The 21,892-nt window shown below is 40.6% G+C and overlaps 1 protein-coding gene across 1 annotated transcript in view; it reads right to left on the bottom strand.

The window, feature by feature from the left end:
* SIMC1 (SUMO interacting motifs containing 1) overlaps positions 1-21,892 on the bottom strand; it is an 83,461-nt gene that overhangs the window by 38,776 nt on the left and 22,793 nt on the right. Inside the window, exon 2 of the mRNA XM_018053713.1 lies at positions 3,560-5,146. Within this exon, the coding sequence (XP_017909202.1) occupies positions 3,560-5,146 (1,587 nt within the window). The remainder of the gene's footprint in view (positions 1-3,559; positions 5,147-21,892) is intronic.

Here is a 21,892-nt window from a genome sequence, read left to right as displayed (position 1 = left end):
AAGTACAAGAATCAAGAGCTAGCCTAAGTTGATTCTGAAGTGAGGGTGGTAAGATATTTAGGGGTAGTTATGATACTATATCAGATATTAAAACAAAAAGATGAAGAAAGATGTTTTAAATATGTTTCATTGTTACAAGAATTTCATTTTGTTGATTTTTTTTTCAGTTCAGTTCAGTTCAGTTGCTCAGTCGTGTCTGACTTTTTTGTGACCCCATGAATCACAACACGCCAGGCCTCCCTGTCCATCACCATCTCCTGGAGTTCACTCAAACTCATGTCCATCGAGTCGGTGATGCCATCCAGCCATCTCATCCTCTGTTGTCCCCTTCTCCTCCTGCCCCCAATCCCTCCCAGCATCAGAGTATTTTCCAATGAGTCAACTCTTCGCATGAGGTGGCCAGAGTACTGGAGTTTCAGCTTTTGCATCATTCCTTCCAAAGAACACCCAGGGCTGATCTCCTTTAGAATGGACTGGTTAGATCTCCTTGCAGTCCAAGGGACTCTCAAGAGTCTTCTCTAACACCACAGTTCAAAAGCATCAATTCTTTGGCACTCAAGCTTTCTTCACAGTCCAACTCTCACATCCATACATGACCACTAGGAAAACCATAGCCTTGACTAGACGGACCTTTGTTGGCAAAGTAATGTCTCTGCTTTTTAATATGCTATCTAGGTTGGTCATAACTTTTCTTCCGAGGAGTAAGCGTCTTTAATTTCATGGCTGCAATCACCATCTGCAGTGATTTTGGAGCCCCCCCAAAATAAAGTCTGACACTGTTTCCACTGTTTCCCCATCTATTTGCCATGAAGTGATGGGACCAAATGCCATTTTTCTTTTTTCAGTCAACAGTAAATATTAAGCTGCTTTACCTCCTACCCCTACCCTCAAACAGCATGTATATAAAGACTGAGAATGTGTAAAAAAACTTTCCATTATCTAGGCAGTGAAATGATGGATACTTTTTCCTCTGTATGTACCTTTGTATTTTTTACTTTTTCTGCAATAGGCAAATAATCAGAAGAAAAACAAATGCTAAAAAGTCTGTTATGGGAATAGTATAATAAAAATAACTATAATAACAATTTTTTTAACATCTAACTTATTCTCACTTAATTCTCACAACTCTAAGAAATACATGTTATTATTATTCCTATTTCATACATAAGGAAACAGATTTAGAGAGAAAGCACTTGTCAGGCAACAGAAGTTGGTTTCATATGGTGCTATTACTTCAGAGCTACCCTCTGCATTCATACTCTCTATAAACAACAAACCCAACAATAATAAATATACTTCTGCTAAAACTCCCAATTATTAAAAAATTTAAAGTGCCTACAAAAAGGCCAAAAGAAAGGAAATATATCCAACTATTAATATTAATAAATGCTGACTGATAGCATCATGTAATTATTTTTTAATCTTATATACTTTAAAATGTTTCATACTAAGCAAGCAAGCATTATTTCAAAATCTGAGAACAAGCATTAATTTTGAAGCACCAACTAGACAAAATTTCGACCGCTTGTGTGTAGCAGAATAGTGAAGGCTAAAATTGCCCTTCTAGGGAGAGGGCAGTTAGCATTTTGGAGGAAGGAAGTTCAGCTAGTTTTCTTACGTCTCAAGCCACCTGAGTGTGACTCCGCTGATCTCACTGATGAGAAACCAACACTGTAAATAGCGTGTAATAAGAGTTAAGAGCAAGAGAAGAATAAAAATCTTGCTCGGTGACTATTTTATGTGTGATGCACTTTATGATCTTGAAACTGTATTTTATTCGTTACTTGCCTACAAATGGGGACCTCTACAAATTTTAGATAAAGTTTATAAATTATTCTAATGCCCTTATCCTTAAGGGGAACTACTATTCATAGAACATTTCTATAAACCCTGAAAGGTTGCTTCACGTGTCTATGTGTTTACCTTTAAGCCAAACAATGGCATAGTACAGGCGTTATGACCCATTCTAGAGCTAAAGAGAAAGAGACTCAGCAGAGTTACGGTCCGTAAGTAAGGAATTAAGAGGCAGCATAGAGCCTGGCCAGGAAGCCACTGGGCGAGTGCACTGTATAGCTTAGCAAGCCGCAGTGCACGAGCTTCTCCAGCTGCAGCACACGGGCTCCTCTCTCGCTGTGCTAGGTGGGCTCCAGGGCACGTGGGCTCAGTAGCTGCAGCACATGGGCTCAGCTGCCCCATGGCATGTGGGATGTTAGTTCCTAAAGCAGGGACTGAACCAATGGCCCCTGCACTGGAGGGGGACACTGGAGGGTTTTCTAATATAGGGGATTATATTCAACATCTTGTGAAAACCTATAATGGAGTGGCTCAGTGGGTAAAGCGTCTGCCTACAATGCAGGAGACGTGGGTTCGATCCCTGGGTGGGGAAGATCCCCTGGAGAAGGAAATGGCAACCCACTCCAGTACTCTTGCCTGGAAAATCCCATGAACTGAGAAGCTGGTAGGCTACAGTTCATGGGGTTGTAAAGAGTTGGACACGACTGAGCGACTTTCCCTTCCCTTCCGAAAAAATAATGGAACCACTCTGCTATACACTTGAAACTAACATGATATTGTAAACCAACTATATTTCAATAAAAATATTATTAGAGCGATCCTAGTAGATGTGAATTTTTATTTATTTATTTATTTTTTGCAGTTCCCTAATGACTGGCTTAAGACTCAACATTCAAAAAACTAAGATCATGGCATCCAGTCCTATCACTTCAAGGCAGACAGATGGGGAAACAATGGAAACAGTGACAGACTTTATTTTCTGGGGCTCCAAAATCACTGCAGATGGTGACTGCAGCCATGAAATTAAGACACTTGCTCTTTGGAAGAAAAGCTATGACCAACCTAGACAGCACATTAAAAAGCAGAGACATTACTTTGCCCACAAAAGTCCATCTAGTCAAAGCTATGGTTTTTCCAGTAGTCGTGGATGGATGTGAGAGTTAGATCACAAAGAAAGCTGAGCGCTAAAGAACTGACGCTTTTGAACTGTGGTGTTGGAGAAGATTCTTGAAAGTCCCTTGGACTGCAAGGAGATCAAACCAGTCAATTCTAAAGGAAATCAGTCCTGAATATTCATTGGAAGGACTGATGTTGAAGCTGAAACTCCAATACTTTGGCCACCTGATACAAAGAGTCGACTCACTGGAAAAGACCTGATGCTGGGAAAGATTGAAGGCAAAAGGTGAAGGGGGCACCAGAGGATGAGATGGTTAGATAGCATCACCTACTCAATGGACATGAATCTGAACAAACTTTGGGAGATAGTGGAGGACAGAGGAGCCTGGCGCGCTGCAGTCAATAGGATCACAAAGAGTCAGACATGACTTAGCGACTGAACTACAACAATGTGATATCTCCAGTGCCAGTTTCTAAGTGTGAGGCTGAATTTGAACCCGGACCCATTCTATATCAGATGGTTTCACAAATGGGAGAAAGATAATGTGAAACTCAACTGATCCTGTTCTCTCATGTGTGGACCCCCTTGAGCATATACAAGGCCTATACAGAGGACACTTGATCCCCAAGGGAAGGCATGTTAGCTCACCTCTCTTGTGTCTTTATCTGGTATTAGTGTCTGGAAGAAGAGGTGATGCACTGGAGGTCGTAAGAAGTACTTCAGTCTATGTAGGCACGGTCTGTTGTACAACCCGCCTTGCGGTATCTGTGTCTGTATCAGGGCACACCCAGGGTTGACAGGCTCTGACAGTGATCTCTCTTTTCTGGCTGGATTTTCTGTGACAGAGAGCCAAGGAACTTTCTCTAAGGAAGTCTCAAACTCTGGGGACTGTGGGCTGGGAAAGGAGCTTGGAGAGACTGGAGCTGAGATATCCATAGGGGTGTCATGGTTCTGTACGTCATTCTGCAGAGAGGCAGGCCTGATTTTTGGTAAATGAGCCAACTGTCCAACTGTGGGTGGCACGTCTTCCAACGAGCATGACATGGCCCCAAGTGAATGCAGGGCCTCTCCTGATAAGCGTGAGACTTCTCTAGGTGAATGCGGCACAGTTGCTGGTGACGGTGGCGCGTCTGCTGATGGAGGTGGCGCGTCTGCTGATGGAGGTGTGTTGACGGGTGGCTGTGACGCCTCTGCTGATGGAGGTGTGTTGATGGGTGACTGTGGCGCACCTGCTGGTGGCTGTGGCATGCTGACCAGAGGCGGCGGTATGTCTCTCGGCGACTGTGGTGTGCTGACTGGGGACAGCGGCATGTCTTCTGGTGACTGTGGTATGTCTCCCAGGGACTGTGGCACACCCGGTAGATGGACCACGTCTTCCAGATACGATATATTTTGAGGTGGACCTGGTACATCTTGAGGTAGGCCCAGTGAGTGTTGAGGTGGGGAGAGTGAGTCTTGAGGTGGGCTTGGTGAGCGCTGAGGAAGCCATGATGAACCATGAGGTGGACTTGGCATACCCTGCTGGGGGCCTGGCACATTCTGAGGGCAGGGCATGTCTTGAGGCGGACATGGCTCTTCTTGAGGCAGGTGAGGCAAAGTTTGTAGCTGGTACTGCATGGTTTGTGATGGGCATGACAAGGCTCGCGGTGGGCATGAGGAGGCTCGAGGTGGACATGGTGAGGCTTGCAGTGGGCATGGCAAGGCTCTCAGTGGGCATGGCAAGGCTTGTGGTGGGTATGGCACATCTTGCTGTGGGCATGGCAAGGGTATCCTTTGATTGCTACTGCTACTATTATTGCTGGTCTGGGGGAGGGAGTGAATATTTGAAGAGGGCTGTAGGCTTGCCAAGAAGCTGAGGTCACCTTTGAATATGGCTGAGCTACAGTTCGGCTCTACTGGGTAAACAGAGTCCCCACTGATAGACCTGGGTGGCTGGGGACCTTCGAATGCTGTTTCTTCCAAAAGGTCCAAGTCCACAGGATCACTGTTGATGATTCTCCGTGCTGCAGGCCTAGAGCTTCTGTCCACCCACCCTTCCATTATCTCCTTGCTGGAGAGGCTGGCACATGCTTGAAGACTGGCTGGCTCTTTCTGGGAAGGAGCAACAGGTTCTAGAGTCAAGTCAAGCGTGGCAATAGGTCTACTTTCTTCCTCAGATCCTGTCAGGTCAATCACACAGAGTCCACTGCGATCCTTTGCCCTTGGTCTGGTTTCTCTAGTTAAGTCGATGATGTCCTGTTGAAGGATTGTGAGAAGATAAGAGGTTAAGTTGGGAGGGGAGGGGGTGTCTTAGCTTTATCTAAGAGGACTTAAAACTTAGCTTTTAAGGCTAAACCTATTTTACCTTTTCATTTCACTGGCAATTTACGTATCTTGTATAACGTGAGTATTAGTTTATTTCCTTTGGTCAAAATTTCACTATTGTCAAAGCTGCCAACTTCCATACCTTCTTAAATTATCCAAAGGCCATAAGCACATAACAGAGGGCACAGAGGGAAATGTTTTATGATCCACAGTAGACAGGGGAGTAGTAGGGAAGATTTCAACCTTAAGTCAAAGTGAAAAGCAGCCTTTGTTTGGAAAAGCAAATACACAGGATAACCTACAACAGAAGCGAAAGAAGGGAAGCTAGTACAAGAGAATCTACTTTGTGCTAAGAACACGGTGAGTGCTTCCATACATCTTTAATTTTCACAGTTACCTATCAGGAAGCCATTTTATCATCAGGAAGGCATCATCATCTCCATTATACAGGTTGGGAAACTAGAGTTTAGAGAGTTATGAATTATTTAGCTATGAAGCAGAGAAAGACACTCAAACCCAGGCCTGTTTCTTTCTTTTCCTGTTAGGCCCTAAGAATGTACCACCTCATTCAATGTATAATCAGCTTATAGTCAGATGTGGAGGATAATACAATAAGGGTTATAAATGTAACCATTGTAAGTTTAAGCCTACATTAATTACAAAAAAATCTTCTATCTTCACTACCATTCCTTGGCAAAATGATTAAGCAGTTCACAAAGTCTAATGATGCCAGTTGAGGTACTTAAACAACCTGTGTCAGGAGCCAGGAATAATATTGCTCTATCTTCCAGGTGTCTCTTCACTTGGTTGGGTACCACTGCCACTGGTATATTAGGTAGCAACTGCTGGGCTACCAATGCTATTGCTGCTACCACAGTTTCCACACTATTTCTTTTAGCAAATGTGATGGTTACCACTGTCAACAGTACCAAAGCTGGACACAGGATTCTGGGTGAGTCAAGTGAGAAGTTGGCATGCATCTCACCCTGGAATAGGGATTCTTTGGTGAAACCAAATGCCTCATTCCTAAGAAGCAGCCATAGAGTATCACTGCCTCTCTACTGCTAGCTGAACTCAACATAAATAGCTATAAGGGTCTGAATTGAACTCCTCTGCCATGGCCAACTCCTAAAACACAACATTATCACGTCTCTTTCACTTAAAACCCACCATATGAGGTATAGGATAAAGGACAAAGGCCTTAGTAAGACTCATGAAAAAGTTGAAGTCCCTCAGTCATGTCCCACTCTTTGCAACCCCATGGACTATATAGCCTGCCAGGCTCCTCTGTCCATGGGATTCTCCAGGCAAGAATACTGGAGTGGGTAGCCATTCCCTTCTCCAGGGGATCTTCCCAACCCAGGGTTCAAACCCAGGTCTCCCGGATTGCAGGCTGTTTCTTTACTGTCTGAGCCACCAGGGAAGCCCATGAATAATGGAGTGGGTAGCCTATCCCTTCTCCAGGGGATCTTCCTGACAACAGGAATTGAACTGGGGTCTCCTGTGTTGCAGGTGGATTCTTTACCAGCTGAGCTAGAAAGTGAAAGAAAGTGAAGTAGCTCAGTTGTGTCAGATTCTTTGCGACCCCGTGGACTGTAGCCTACCAGGCTCCTCCCTCCATGGGATTCTCCAGGCAAGAATACTGGAGTGGGGTGCCATTTCCTTCTCCAGGGGATCTTCCCACCCCAGGGATTGAAGGATTGAACCTGGATCTCCCACATTGCAGGCAGACTCTTTAACCTCTGAGCCATCAGGGAAGCCCTTTAGCTGAGCTAGAGTCCTTCGCAATTTAGTGTCTTCCTGATTTCTCTTCCTCATTTGAGCAAATCACATAGAAATACTTCAGATCCGTAAATATGCCATGCTTTCTCAGTATTTCTATCTTTATGTTTGCTTATGGTTCTTTCTTTTGCCTGAAATGACTATTATCTGTTTGACTATTTCAAAGTTACTTGTCTTTCAAGACTCAGAACAGATATCACTGTGTCTGAAAATTCTCCCAGATCACTTCTAGTCTCAAATTATTTGTTTCCTTCCTTATTTCCCCACTGCATCTGTACAAACCTTTTCCTTTAAAAAAATTTTTTTTTAATTGGGGGAAAATTGCTTTGCAATGTTGTGTTGGTTTCTACCGTACAGCAATGCAAATCAGCCATAATTACACATATATCACTCTCTTGAAGAAACACTTTAAATATATATATTTATTTATTTGGTTGCACCATGTCATGTTTGCAGCATGTAGGATCTAGTTCCCTGATCAGGGATTAAAGCTGGGCCTCCTGTATTGGGAGCATGGAGTTTTATCCACTAAACCACCAGGGAAGTCCCCAAAACTTTTCTTTTGATCCCAAAGAATTTGATGCTTTTAAATGATATTGAAAATGGAAACATTTTTTCATTTTCCAATTATTCATTGCTAGTATAAAGCAATACTATTGATTTATGTATGTGTATTATCCCTGTGTCCTTTGACCTAGCTAAATTCATTTACTAGTTCAAGTAACTTTTTTTTTGGTAGATTCCTTAAGGTTTCCCATATAAAAAATCATGTCTGTAAATAAAAGAGTTTTATCTCTTCCTTTTCAATCTGCATGCCTTTTATTTCCTTTCATCACCATTGCAGTGGCTAAGGCATTCGGTACAATTCTCAATAAAAGTGCTAAGAGCAGACATAATCATTAAGCACCATGTTAGCTGTGTTGTTTTCATAGATGCCCCATATCACATTGAGAAACTTTCCTTATTTTGTTTTCTGAGAGTTTTAATTGGGAATGGTCATTAGTCAAGTGATTTTTCTGTACCTGTTATTTTATGGTTTTCTCTTGTACTATTAATATCAAAAATTGTATTCATTGATTTTCTAATGTTAAATTAGTCCTGGGGAAAATTCCACTTAGTTATAATGTTATTACTCTTTTTCAACAGTTTGGTTTAACATATCAATATTTTGTTAAGAATCTTTACATATTCTTGAGGGATATTCAGTTCAGTTCAGTTCAGTTGCTCAGTCGTGTCCAACTCTTTGTGACCCCATGGACTGCAGCATTCCAGGCCTCCCTGTTCATCACCAACTCCCAGAGTTTATTCAAACTCATGTCCACTGAGTCAGTGATGCCATCCAACCATCTCATCCTCTGTCAAACCCTTCCCCTTAGTTTGTAGTTTTCTGTTCTTATAATTTCTGTTACTGGTTTTGCTATCAAAATAAAACTGGCCTCTTACAGTGACTTGGGAGCTAGTCTCATCCCCTCTCTTCAGGCTGTTGTTGGATTGGTGCCACATCTTTCCTCAGTGTTTATAGAAGTGAAGCTATCTGGGCCTAAAATTTGCTCTGTAGTTAAAATTTGGAAGACATAAGGCTATTAACATTTTCTACATCTCGTGTTAATTTTGTGACTTGTGAAACTGGTCTGTTTCATCTAAATTGTCAAATTTATTACCATAAAGTCATTCAAAATAGTGTTAACTATCTTTTACATTCTAAACTCCATATAGATTTATCCCCAATTTTCTTTTTTATGCTCAATATTGGTAACTTATATCCTTTGCATTTTCCCCCCTGATCAGCCTAGCTAGAAGTTTATCAATTTTACTGATATTTACAAAGGACCAGGTTTTATCATCTATTTCCTTTATTTCTATTGTTATCATTATCATTTCCTTCATTCTATTTACTGTGGGTTTGAATTTGCCTTCCTTTTTTTCCTAACTTCTTTTTTAAAAAATGTATTCATCTTATATCTACCTTTGATTGTGCTGGATCTTCACTGTTGTGCCTAGGGGCTACTCTTCATTGCAGGGCATGGGTCCTCATCGTGGTGACTTCTCTTGTTGTGGAGCACAGACTCTAGGTGTGTGGGCTCAGTAGTGGTGGGGCATGGGCTTCATTGCTCCACAGCACGTGGAATCTTCCTAGACGAGATGGAATCTGTGTCCCCTGCGTTGGCAGACGGATTCTCATCCACTGTACCACCAGGGAAGTTCTTCTACCTTCTTAATGTGGAAGCTTAGATAACTTGATTTTTGAAATCTTTCTTTTCTAACATTAGCATTTAAAGCTAGAAATTTTCCTGTTAAGTACTGCTGTAGCTTCATCCCACAATTTTTAATACAAAGTCATTTTATAATCATGCAGTTCAAGCTTATCGTCACCGTGGTTGGAAAACAAAACCCTGTAAGATCTCAATCTTTTGAACTACACTGAGGCTTGTTTTATGCCCTACATAAAACATGGCCTACTTGCTGAATGTTCCTTGTATATTTTGGGGAAAAAATGCTCATTCTGCAATTGTTGGCTATAAATGTCAATTAGGTCATGGCTGTTGACAACTTTTGGATCTTTGACTTTCTTCACCTTTGAAGCAATGCAGCTGTGCTATTAATTACTGAGTGTATTAAAGTGTCCAACTAAGATTGTGGCTTTGACCATTTTTCCCTTGTGTTTGGTTAGTTTTTGCTTCATGTATTTTCAAATTCTGTTTATTAAGTGTAATAATATACTTAAAATTATTCTACCTTCTTAACGTATTAACCCATTTATCATTATTAAAACAACATTTGTCCTCTCAAGTCTCCAGTAATCTTCCTTGTACTGATGTCTATTTTTTCTGGTAAATAATAGAGACACCTTCTTAAGCATATTGTTTGCCTAGTGTATTTCTATCTTTCTATTCTCCACATATTTGTGTCTTTGTATTTAAAGTGCACCACATATAAATAGCTAATAGCTGTTATTGCTTTTTTTGTCCAATCTGACCACCTCTGCCTTTTGATTAGTTTTTGGTTCATTTACACTTAACTGTTGATATATCTGCATCCATATATTTATTTCTTATTTGTCCTATCTGTTAACTCTCCCTCTGTTCCTCCTTTCCCACTCTCCTTTGAGTTAATCATATATATATTTTGGAATTCCATTTTAATTCCTCTGTTGGGATTCTAGCTATATTTTTTTAATTATATTTTTAATGGTTACTCAAGGGCTTCTCTAGTGGCCCAGATGGTAAAGAATCTGCCTGCAGTGCAGGAGACCTGGGTTTGATCCCTGGGTCAGGAAAATCCCCTGGAGAAGGGAATGGCAACTCAATCCAGTGTTCATTCTTGCCTGGAGAATTCCATGGACAGAGGAGCATGGTGGGCTTCAGTCTAACTCCTCTCTTCAGCTCTTATTTGGGCTTTCCAGGTGCCAATAGAAGCAAAGAACCCACCTGCCAATGCCGGAGATGTACAAGACATGGGTTCAATCTCTGGGTTGGAAGATCCCCTGGAAGAGGGCGTGGCAACCCACTCCAGTATTCTTGGCTGGAGAATCTCATGGACAGAGGAGCCTGGTGGGCTACAGTCCAAAGGGTCGCAAAGAGTTGGACACAACTGAAGTGACTTAGCATGCATGTGGTTACAGGGGCTTTCCTGTGGCTCAGATACTAAAGAATCAGCCTGCAATGCAGGAGACCTGGGTTCGATCCATGGCTTGGGAAGATTACATGGAGAAGGGAATGGCTACCCACTCCAGTGTTCTTCCCTGGAAAATTCCACAAACACCGGAGCCTGGAGGGCTATAGTCCATGGGGTCCCAAAGAGTTGGACACAACGGAGTGACTAACATTTTTACATTTTTCACGTGGTTACAGTATACAGATTCAATTTATTCCAGTGTACTTAGGAAAATATTAAAATACTTAAGATAAAAAAGTAGAAATCTTACAAAATATTTCTTGCCTTGTGCCCCATTATTTTTGTTGTCATATATATTTTACTTATATATATATACAGCATAAGTATTTACTTTCAGTTATTCATTTTTAAGGAAATTAATAGAAGAAAATACTTTCTTTTCTACACATATTTACAATTCCTAGTTCCTTCATTTGTGTAGATCCAACGTGCCATTTGGTGTCATTTCCCTTCAGCTAAAATATCTTATAGTACAGGAGTGCTAATGATAAATTCTCTCATTCTATCTGAAACTGTCACAATTTTGTCCTTATTTTTTTAAATAATTTTATTTATTTTTGGCTGTGCTGGTTCTCCATTGCCATGCAGACTTTTCTCTAGTTGCAGCAAGTAGGGGCTGCTCTCTAGCTAAGATGCACGGAGTTCTCATTGCAGTGGCCTCTCCTGTTGTGGAACCCGGCGCTGGAGCACAAAGGCTTCACTAGCTGTGTCTCTCGGGCTCTAGAGTGCGGGCTCAGTGGCTGTGGTGCATGGGTTTTTAGTTACCACAGGATCTTCCTGGACAAGGGATTGAACCTGTGTCCCCCACACTGGCAGGTAGATTCCTAATCAGTGGACCACCAGTTCAGTTCAGTCGCTCAGTCGTGTCTGACTCTTTGCGACCCCATGAATCACAGCATGCCAGGCCTCCCTGTCCATTACCAACTCCCAGAGTTCACTCAGACTCACGTCCATCGAGTCAGTGATGCCATCCAGCCATCTCATCCTCTGTCGTCTGCTTCTTCTCCTGCCCAAATCCCTCCCAGCATCAGGGTCTTTTCCAATGAGTCAACCCTTCGCATGAGGTGGCCAAAGTACTGGAGTTTCAGCTGTAGCATCATTCCTTCCAAAGAAATCCCAGGGTTGATCTCCTTCAGAATGGACTGGTTGGATCTCCTTGCAGTCCAAGGGACTCTCAAGAGTCTTCTCCAACACCACAGTTCAAAAGCATCAATTCTTCGGTGCTCAGCCTTCTTCACAGTCCAACTCTCACATCCATACATGACCACTGGAAAAACCATAGCCTTGACTAGATGGACCTTAGTTGGCAAAGTAATGTCTCTGTTTTTCAATATACTATCTAGGTTAGTTATAACTTTCCTTCCAAGGAGTAAGCGTCTTTTAATTTCATGGCTGCAATCATCATCTGCAGTGATTTTGGAGCACCCAAAAATAAAGTCTGACACTGTTTCCACTGTTTCCCCATCTATTTCCCATGAAGTGATGGGACCAGATGCCATGATCTTTGTTTTCTGAATGTTGAGCTTAAAGCCAACTTTTTCACTCCCCTCTTTCACTTTCATCAAGAGGCTTTTGAGTTCCTCTTCACTTTCTGCCAGAAGGGTGATGTCATCTGCATATCTGGGGTTATTGATATTTCTCCCGGCAATCTTGATTCCAGCTTGTGTTTCTTCCAGTTCAGTGTTTCTCATGACGTACTCTGCATAGAAGTTAAATAAGCAGGGTGACAATGTACAGCCTTGACATACTCCTTTTCCTATTTGGAACTAGTCTGTTGTTCCATGTCCAGTTCTAACTGTTGCTTCCTAGCCTGCATACAGATTTCTCAAGAGGCAGGTCAGGTGGTCTGGTATTCCCATCTCTTTCAGAATTTTCCAGTTTCTTGTGATCCACACAGTCAAAGGCTTTGGCATAGTCAATAAAGCAGAAATAGATGTTTTTCTGGAACTCTCTTGCTTTTTCCACAATCCAGCGGATGTTGGCAATTTGATGTCTGGTTCCTCTGCCTTTTCTAAAACCAGCTTGAACCTCTGGAAGTTCATGGTTCACGTATTGCTGAAGCCTGGCTTGGAGAATCCTGAGCATTACTTTACTAGCATGTGAGATGAGTGCAATTGTGCGGTATTTTGAGCATTCTTTGGTATTGCCTTTCTTTAGGATTGGAATGAAAACTGACCTTTTCCAGTCCTGTGGCCACTGCTGAGTTTTCCATATTTGCTGGCATACTTAGTGCAGCACTTTCACAGCATCATCTTCCAGGATTTGAAATAGCTCAACTGGAATTCCATCACCTCCACTAGCTTTGTTCGTAGTGATGCTTTCTAAGGCCCACTTGACTTCACATTCCAGGATGTCTGGCTCTAGATGAGTGATCACACCATCGTGATTATCCAGGTCGTGAAGATCCTTTTTGTACAGTTCTGTGTATTCTTGCCATCTCTTCTTAATATCTTCTGCTTCTGTTAGGTCCATACCATTTCTGTCCTTTATCGAGCCCATCTTTGCATGAAATGTTCCCTTGGTATCTCTAATTTTCTTGAAGAGATCTCTAGTCTTTCCCATTCTGTTGTTTTCCTCTATTTCTTCGCATTGATCGCTAAGAAGGCTTTCTTATCTCTCCTTGCTATTCTTTGGAACTCTGCATTCATATGCTTATATCTTTCCTTTTCTCCTTGGCTTTTTGCTTCTCTTCTTTTCACAGCTATTTGTAAGGCCTCCCCAGACAGCCATTTTGCTTTTTTGCATTTCTTTTCCATGGGGATGGTCTTGATCCCTGTCTCCTGTACAATGTCATGAACCTCATTCCATAGTTCATCAGGCACTCTATCTGTCAGATCTAGGCCCTTAAATCTATTTCTCACTTCCACTGTATAATCATAAGGGATTTGATTTAGGTCATACCTGAATGGTCTAGCGGTTTTCCCTACTTTCTTCAATTTGAGTCTGAATTTGGTAATAAGGAGTTCATGATCTGAGCCACCGTCAGCTCCTGGTCTTGTTTTTGTTGACTATATAGAGTTTCTCCATCTTTTGCTGCAAAGAATATAATCAATCTGATTTTGGTGTTGACCATCTGGTGATGTCCATGTGTAGAGTCTTCTCTTGTGTTGTTGGAAGAGGGTGTTTGCTATGACCAATGCATTATCTTGGCAAAACTCTTAGTCTTTGCCCTGCTTCATTCCATATTCCAAGGCCAAATTTGCCTGTTACTTCAGGTGTTTCTTGACTTCCTACTTTTGCATTCCAGTCCCCTATAAAGAAAAGGACATCTTTTTTAGGTGTTAGTTCTAAAAGGTCTTGTAGGTCTTCATAGAACCGTTCAACTTCAGCTTCTTCAGCGTTACTGGTTGGGGCATAGGCTTGGATTACTGTGATATTGAATGATTTGCCTTGGAAATGAACAGAGATCATTCTGTCATTTTTGAGATTGCATCCAAGTACTACATTTCGGACTCTTCTGTTGACCATGATGGCTACTCCATTTCTTCTAAGGGATTCCTGCCCGCAGTAGTAGATATAATGGTCATCTGAGTTAAATTCACCTATTACAGTCCATTTTAGTTTGCTGATTCCTAGAATGTCAACGTTCACTCTTTTTTTTTTCCCCCCAAGAGAACAGTGATATTTTATTTTTTTTAACTTTTTACTTTTACTTTATTTTACTTTATAATACTGTATTGGTTTTGCCATGCATTGACATGAGTCCACCACGGGTGTACATGCGATCCCACACATGAACCCCCCTCCCACCCCCCTCCCCACAACATCCCTCTGGGTCATCCCCGTGCACCAGCCCCAAGCATGCTGTATCCTGCATCGGACATACACTGGCGATTTGATTCTTACATGATAGTATACATGTTTCAATGCCATTCTCCCAAATCATCCCACCCTCTCCCTCTCCCTCTGAGTCCAAAAGTCCGTTATACACAGCTGTGTCTTTTTTGCTGTCTTGCATACAGGGTCATCATTGCCATCTTTCTAAATTCCATATATGTGTTAGTATACTGTATTGGTGTTTTTCTTTCTGGCTTACTTCACTCTGCATAATCGGCTCCAGTTTCATCCATCTCATCAGAACTGATTCAAATGTATTCTTTTTAATAGCTGAGTAATACTCCATTGTGTATATGTACCACAGCTTTCTTATCCATTCATCTGCTGATGGACATCTAGGTTGTTTCCATGTCCTAGCTATTATAAACAGTGCTGCGATGAACATTGGGGTACATGTGTCTCTTTCAATTCTGGTTTCCCTGGTGTGTATGCCCAGCAGTGGGACTGCTGGGTCATAAGGCAGTTCTATTTGCAATTTTTAAAGGAATCTCCACACTGTTTTCCATAGTGGTTGTACTAGTTTGCATTCCCACCAACAGTGTAGGAGGGTTCCCTTTTCTCCACACCCTCTCCAGCATTTATTGCTTGCAGATTTTTGGATTGCAGACATTCTGACTGGTGTGAAGTGGTACCTCATTGGGGTTTTGATTTGCATTTCTCTAATAATGAGTGATGTTGAGCATCTTTTCATGTGTTTGTTAGCCATCCGTATGTCTTCTTTGGAGAAATGTCTATTTAGTTCTTTGGCTCATTTTTTGATTGGGTCATTTATTTTTCTGGAATTGAGTTGCATAAGTTGCTTGCATATTTTTGAGATTAGTTGTTTGTCAGTTGTTTCATTTGCTATTATTTTCTCCCATTCAGAAGGCTGTCTTTTCACCTTGCTTATAGTTTCCTTTGTTGTGCAACGTTCACTCTTGCCATCTCCTGTTTGATCACTTCCAATTTGCCTTGATTCATGGACCTGACATTCCAGGTTCCTATGCAATATTGCTCTTTACAGCATCGGACCTGCTTCTATCACCAGTCACATCCACAGCTGGGTGTTGTTTTTGCTTTGGCTCCATCCCTTCTTTCTTTCTGGAGTTATTTCTCCACTGACCTCCAGTAGCATATTGGGCACCTACCGACCTGGGGAGTACTTCTTTCAGTATCCTATCATTTTGCCTTTTCATACTGTTCATGGGGTTCTCAAGGCAAGAATACTGAAGTGGTTTGCTATTCCCTTCTCCAGTGGACCACATTCTGTCAGACCTCTCCACCATGACCTGCCTGTCTTGGGCAAGGAAGTCCCTATGTAACATATTTTTTTCTGGACAGTAAAGTAGTGGTTTTCTTTGTGTTCATCTTGTTTTGAGTCTCCTCTGCTTCTAGGATGTGTAACTCATTTTTTTCCTCATCAAATTTGAGAAGATTTCAGCCATTATTTCTTAAAAAATTTTTTTACAGTTATTCCCACCCCTCCTTAAAAGACTATTTTTTAAATTACTTGGTATTTCCTTGCAGATCTCTGATGTTCTGTTCAACTTTTTCCATCTTTTACTCTATTCTTAAAATTGGGTGGTTTCTACGTTCTGTCTCAAACATCTCTATCCCTCCCCACCTGCCATCACCTGCTTTCTTTCCTAATTTTCCATTGAGCCCATGTAGTTACTTTAAAATTTTAGTTACTGTATTTTTAAACTCCTGAACTTTTCTTTTCTAAAAATTACAGAACGTTATTGTCTCACAGCTCTGAAGTCCAAAATCAAGGTGTCAGCAGGGGAGGTGCCTTCCTGGGCTCCTCTAGCTTCTGCTCATCGCAGTCCGCGGCACTCCTGGCTTGCAGGTGCGGCACTCCCGTCACGTGGCCATCTTCTCCCTGTGTGTCTTCATACTGTCTTCCCTGTGGATGTCTCTCTACATCCAGACTTTCTGTTTTTATGAACTGAATTTCTGCTCTTTATAGCTTTCATTTCTCTGCTGAGATTTTCTATCTATTCACTCACTGATGTCATATTTTCTTTAACTGAATAAATGTATTTATAGTAATTATTTTGAAGTTTTTGTTAAATCCAACACTTAAGCTCATTCCAGTCAGATTCCATTGACTGCCTCCTTTTTTTTCTCCCCCTGAGAATGAGTCACACTTCTGTTTTTTTGAATGTCTAGTAATTTTTGGTTGAAAATTGAGTTTTATAGCTACATGTAATGATTTGATTGTTTTCTTCCAAAAATTGTCCTTTCATTGTTGTTGTTGGTCTAGTAGTTAATCTGCCTGAAGTCAAACTGCAAGTTTCGTCTCCTTCACACAACGTAGGTGCTGGTATCTTTGTTCTTATGCTTTCCAGCTGCTACCCTTTTAACCTGACCTTTTGGTGGTGAGGGACAGGGTGGTTCTTATTTGGGCAGAAATTTTACTTTAATTTTGGGGTTTGCTCTTACTGTGATTTTCTTGCTTCAACAGATTAGGGATTGCAGCCCTAACTCTTTGCTGCTCTGCTATCCTTTACCTCTATCCCCTGACATTTCAAAACCATAAAAATTTCAGCTTTCTGTCACTTATGTGGCAAGTGATTAGGGAATACAGTCTGTTAAAAGAGCAGCAAATTCATAGATATTGCCCTATGAAGCTATCTTTCAGTAGATTTCTCACTAGTGTCTGCCTGATTTTTAACTGGGCACTCAGGAAGTATTTTGGCAGGTGAGTTTCACAGATTGGAAGCACAATTCAACTGCATTGCTCAACCTTGGAGAGCTTATTGCTTCCCTTTTTGGTTACTCCAAAGCACTCTGCACATACCAATATTGCTTTAGTGCATATCACAGAGCACTTCCATATCCTCATTAGACAGCAGCTTATTCTTGTATCCTGCACCCTTACATAGTATTTTACATTCAGCTTGTAGTATTTATTAACTCCTTAGATAAATGAATAAATTTAATCTAATGACAATTGTTTGTTTATCCTCTCATCTCATTGTCCTCCGACAGTCCTAACTTAATTATATTATTTTGCATTTTATCACATATTACGCTAAGTTTTCAGAGATAAATTATCTTTCTAGTTTTAATAATTATGTCATCAGATGGAAATACAGATGACTAAGACTCTCCAATGGGCTTCCCTGGTGGCTTAGTGGTAAAAAATCCGCCTGCCAATGCAGGAGACTCGGATTCAGTCCCTGGGTTAGAAAGATTCCCTGGAGAAGGAAATGTCAACTCACTCCAGTATTCCTGCCTAGGAAATCCCATGGACAGAGGAGCCTGGCAGGCTATAGTCCATGGGGTCACAGAAGAGTTGGACATGACATAGCAACTAAACAGCAAGAAGGCCCTCTAACAGTCTGCATCTGCAGAATGAAACACAGCAATAAGCCCATAAAGCCCTTGTCTACCCTATTTTTTGACCCAGATGCCTCACAATTACCCTGTGAGGTGAACATCATTCATATTTTCTAGCTATAAAAACTAAAACCCAGAAAGCAAATTACTTTTGGGTTTCTGGATCTGTTTAAATGAGAAATCTCATTCATTTTCAGCTTCAAGGGGCTGGTCCAAGACTTACTTCTTGATTATGGTGCTGATAATGGGATTTGTTCTTCACCAGTCCAGGTTATCTCATGATTTTGGTTTTACTTTTACTTTCCTCCTTTGAGATTTCTGTTAATTCCTGCCAACCCAGCAAGCAGGAAAATTAGTTTCTTTCAGAATCTAGTTGTTGTTTTAGCAGAGATCCCTTTAAAGTCAGTCAGTCATATTGCTGAAGGAAGAAGTTCCTAGATCGTCTTTTTACAATATTCCAATATCGGCTGCTTATCTTTTCCTCTAGGATTGAGTATAATGCCATAATGACTGGCACAGCATCTTTTGGAAAATGGCAAAGTGCTCAAGAAACATCAACTGAATCTAAAAAAAAAAACAATTTTGAGGCGGAAAGTTCATCTTCCATACCTCACATATGGACCTTCCATTCAACATGACTGAAAACAGTAGAGATACTTTAGGTTTCTCTCTACCTATCACTCTTTTCCAACAAGGCAAATGGAATGGCTTCATTATTTGGAGAAATTAGAACGAAGGGCTGAACTCAGAGTCCCCTTTCTTTATTTTAAGCCCTCTTCCCTAAAGTTCCTATCTGCTTTTTCCATGGGTAAGGTTACCATGCAGGCTTTTAACTTGAAACTTGTTAGGTAGGAAGGGGACAAAGGAGCCCTAAGTTTAATTATAGTTTTAGGGAGCCAAATGGAGCTACAGATCCATGAAGCTTATTCTAACTAAGCACTATTAGTAACATAGCTATTATATCAATCTCCAGCTATCTGACCTATATATCCTTTTCCTGTCTCTATGAATTTGCCCATTCTAATATTTCATATACATGGAATCATAATTATGTGGCCTTTTATGTCTGACTTTTTTATTAATATACATATTTTATTGAAGTATAATTGACTTACACTGTTTCAAGTGCACAGCAAGGTGATTCAGTCATACTTACATACAAATATTATTTTTGAAATTATTTTCCATTATAGGTTACTAGAAGATATTGACTATAGTTCCCTGTGCTATATAGTAAACTGCTGTTGCTTGCTGCATATCTGTTTTTTTAATTAGAAATCTAGCACTCTACTCATACTAAGTCAAACAAGTAGAATCAAAGTTTCATAAATTTTTAGGCAAAAATTGGTAAGTTTTCTAAAAAACATATATTACACATATTATTTATATATATGCATACAAAATTTTTCTATTAAACTTGATAAAGGCTTGAGAAAGAACACCAGGAAACAAAAAGAGATGGAGAAATTGGAAAGCAAACTAAATGAGATGAAAGCACTGAATATTAAATAGAAAAAGTGAAACAAACTAGATAAAAGTAAAAGATCATCATATAGTCCAGTTGTTTTTAACCATGACTGCTTATTAGAAACCTATCTGGAACTCTGGAGATAAAAAAAGCAATACATGAGCATTTGTATTTTACAAAAAATTTCAAGATAATTCTGACTTGCATCTGGATTTTAAAAAGTGATTAAAGGTTCTTCTATTAAATTACAGTTTTGGTGATATAGAATTCTATTATTTCTCTGCTGACAAATCATGATACAATGGTATTAAGTGACTAATAGTTACACAGACACCATAGTGAAAGATGTTTATCAGTTTTCAAAATGAATAGCCAGAAAAAAAAACCAAGATAATTATAACTGCAAGCCATAATAAGAATATGATTCACTTAACAATATAAAATAATTACATACAATTTGTGGGGGTCAAGAAGAGTGATGTGGTAAGTGGAAGTGTATACATGCGCATGTTTTCATCTGCCTAGCCAGTCTATGTCTTTTGGTTGGTACATTCGATCCATTTACGTTTTAGGTAATTATCAGTCTGTACAATCTTCTTAGAAAGCCTTGCTCAGTGATCAGTGCAAAGAAATAAAGGAAAACAGTAGAATGGGAAAGACTAGAGGTAGTCTTCAAGAAAATTTGAGATACCAAGGGAACATTTCATGCAAAGATGGGCACAATAAAGGACAGAAATTGTATTGACCTAAAAGAAGCAGAATATATTAAGAAGAGGTGACAAGAATATACACAAGAACTATACAAAAAGATATTCATGACCAAGACAACCACAATGGTGTGATCACTCACAGCCAGACATCCTGGAATGCAAAGTCAAGTGGGCCCTTAGGAAGCATCACTACAAACAAAGCTAGTGGAGGTGATGGAATTCCAGTTGAGCTATTTCAATTCCAGTTGAGCTAAATCAACTGGAAATCAAATCCTAAAAGATGATGCTATCAAAGTGCTGCACTCAATATGCCAGCAAATTTGGAAAACTCAGCAGTGGCCACAGGACTGGAAAAGGTCAGTTTTCATTCCAATCCCAAAGAAAGGCAATGCCAAAGAATGCTCAAACTACCCCACAATTGCACTCACCTCACATACTAGCAAACTAATGCCAAAACTCAAGTGAGGCTTCAACAGTATGTGAACCATGAACTTCCAGATGTTCAAGCTGGATTTACAAAAGGCAGAAGAATCAGAAATCAAATAAACAAGATCTGTTGGATCATCAAGAAAGCAAGAGAGTTCCAGGAAAACATCTACTTTTGCTTTGTTGACTACGCCAAAGCCTTTGACTGTATGGACCACAACAAACTGTGTGGAAAATTCTGAAAGAGATGAGAATATCAGACCACATGATCTGCCTCCTGAGAAATCTGTATGCAGGTCAAGAAGCAAAAGTTAGAACTGGACATGGAAAAACAGACTGGTTCCAAATTGGGAAAGAAGTACGACAAGGCTGTATATTGTCACCCTGCTTATTTAACTGCTATGCAGAGTACATCATGCGAAATGCCAGGCTGGATGAAGCACAAGCTGAAATCAAGATTGAGAAATATCAATAACCTCAGATATGCAGATGGCACCACCCTTATGGCAGAAAGTGAAGAATTAAAGAGACTCTTGATGAAAGTGAAAGAGGAGAGTGAAAAAAAAAAGGCTTAAAATTCAATATTCAAAAAACTATGATCATGGCGTCTGGTCTCATCACTTCAAGGCAAATAGATGAGGAAACAATGGAAACAGTGACAGACTATTTTGGGGGGCTCCAAAATCACTACAGATGGTGACTGCAGCCATGAAATTAAAAGATGCTTACTCCTTGGAAGAAAAGCTATGACTAACCTAGACAGTATGTTAAAAAGCAGAGACACTACTTTACCAACAAAAATCTGTCTAGTCAAAGCTATGGTTTTTCTAGTACTCATGCACGGATGTGAGACTTGGACTATAAAGAAAGCTGAGCACTGAAGAATTGATGCTTTTGAAATGTGGTGTTGGAGAAGACTCTTGAGATCCCTTGAACTGCAAGGAGATCAAACCAGTGCATCCTAAAGGAAATCATTCCTGCATATTCATTGGAAGGACTGATGCTGAAGCTGAAACTCCAATATTTTGGCCACCTGATGCAAAGAACTGACTCATTGGAAAAGACCCTGATGCTGGGAAAGATTGAAGGCAGGAGGAGAAGGGGATGACAGAGGATGAGATGGTTGGATGGCATCACCAACGTGAGTTTGAGCAAGCTCCAGGAGTTGGTAAGGACAGGGAAGCCTGGCGTGTTGCAGTCCATTGGGTCACAAAGAGTTGGACATGACTGAGTGACTGAACTTAGCTGAATGATCTTATTACCATTTTCTTAATTGTTTTGGGTTTATATTTTCTGTAGGTGTTTTCCTTCTCTGTGTTTCCTGCCTAGAGAAGTTCCTTTTTAGCATTTGTTGTAAAGCTAGTTTGACAGTGCTGAACTCTCTAAACGTTTGCTTGTCTGGAAAGCTTTTGATTTATCCATCAAATCTGAATCACAGTCTTGCTGGATAGAGTA

This window comes from Capra hircus, chromosome 10 (genome assembly GCF_001704415.2).
Source record: "Capra hircus breed San Clemente chromosome 10, ASM170441v1, whole genome shotgun sequence".
Taxonomy (NCBI): Eukaryota; Metazoa; Chordata; class Mammalia; order Artiodactyla; family Bovidae; genus Capra; species Capra hircus.
This window is presented reverse-complemented; position numbering and strand designations above follow the sequence as displayed.